This window comes from Trachymyrmex septentrionalis, unplaced genomic scaffold (genome assembly GCF_001594115.1).
Source record: "Trachymyrmex septentrionalis isolate Tsep2-gDNA-1 unplaced genomic scaffold, Tsep1.0 scaffold227, whole genome shotgun sequence".
In the NCBI taxonomy this organism is placed as follows: Eukaryota; Metazoa; Arthropoda; class Insecta; order Hymenoptera; family Formicidae; genus Trachymyrmex; species Trachymyrmex septentrionalis.
Genome location: NW_017305383.1, coordinates 49980 through 50916, shown reverse-complemented (window position 1 = coordinate 50916; position 937 = coordinate 49980). Strand labels below are relative to the sequence as shown.

General features: G+C 26.0%; 2 protein-coding genes across 2 annotated transcripts in view; one reads left to right on the top strand and one right to left on the bottom strand.

Annotated features, from left to right (window-relative positions):
- LOC108748514 (28S ribosomal protein S30, mitochondrial) overlaps positions 1–397 on the top strand; it is a 2868-nt gene extending 2471 nt beyond the window's left edge. The window contains exon 4 of the mRNA XM_018486743.1: positions 133–397. Coding sequence (XP_018342245.1) covers positions 133–343 — 211 coding nt within the window. The 3' untranslated portion in view covers positions 344–397. The remainder of the gene's footprint in view (positions 1–132) is intronic.
- A 102-nt stretch (positions 398–499) lies between these two features.
- Positions 500–937, bottom strand: part of LOC108748515 (glucosylceramidase-like) — an 18680-nt gene continuing 18242 nt past the window's right edge. Inside the window, 1 exon segment of the mRNA XM_018486744.1 lies at positions 500–690. Within this exon segment, the coding sequence (XP_018342246.1) occupies positions 579–690 (112 nt within the window). The 3' untranslated portion in view covers positions 500–578.

The window sequence follows — 937 nt, the reverse complement described above, 5'->3', positions numbered from 1 at the left end:
CTTTTTCTGTCCGCGGCTACTTAGTGTATTCCTCCGGCCTCAACATTACCCTTTTTACTATATTTTTAATGTTAACTGATAGTAAAAAGGTAATTATATTTATATTTATTAATTTGTTATATCTTTTTTTAGACGAATACCGGAAATATATGATTGGCAAAAAATCTATATTATTAGACATAAAACTCGTCCAATGGACAAGAAACGAGAACCTTGGCAATTTGGCATTAAAATGTACAAACGTACATTAGATGATCATCAACCGGCTTATATACCAAGACGTTTACGAGAGAATCCCAAAAAGAGAAATAGAGGACGATGGGCAAAAACATACTATCCATAATTAGAAGTACAAATAATTATTATATTGAACTAAATATAATAGCGATTGTATAAAAGACAATTATTACTTTTTATTGTAACGTGTATAATACCATACAACATACAAATCTTTGTTCCTTTGTGAAAAGTTCATACAAAGTGTGGAACAAATTTAAAGTTTTATGATTTTGGCTTTTCTGTAGAAAGAAAAGTAAAGAAGATTTATATTTTTTATAATTTGGATACAAATTTCTGCATTATTCTTGCGCCAAATATAACAATGTATTGAAAGACTTGGCAGGTAAGCGTACATTTACTACGTTGTTTTTGTTCTTATTTTTTACTGTTATAGTGGAAGGAGTGTAAGCTCTGCAATATAAAAATTCCAAATTACATATTTTAAGTCTATTAAATTATTTAAAAAAAATTATAGTAATTTAAATTAAAGTAAAATAAATAAAAAAAGATAGTTAAAAAAATTAAAAAATTAATTTTTTTTAAATAAAAAGATATGAAAAAATTGTTATATTTTTTTCTGAAAAATTTTGTTACATATAGAATGCTTTCTGGCAAGGATCCAATCAGACACAGTGTAACACAGTGAATCATTACATCC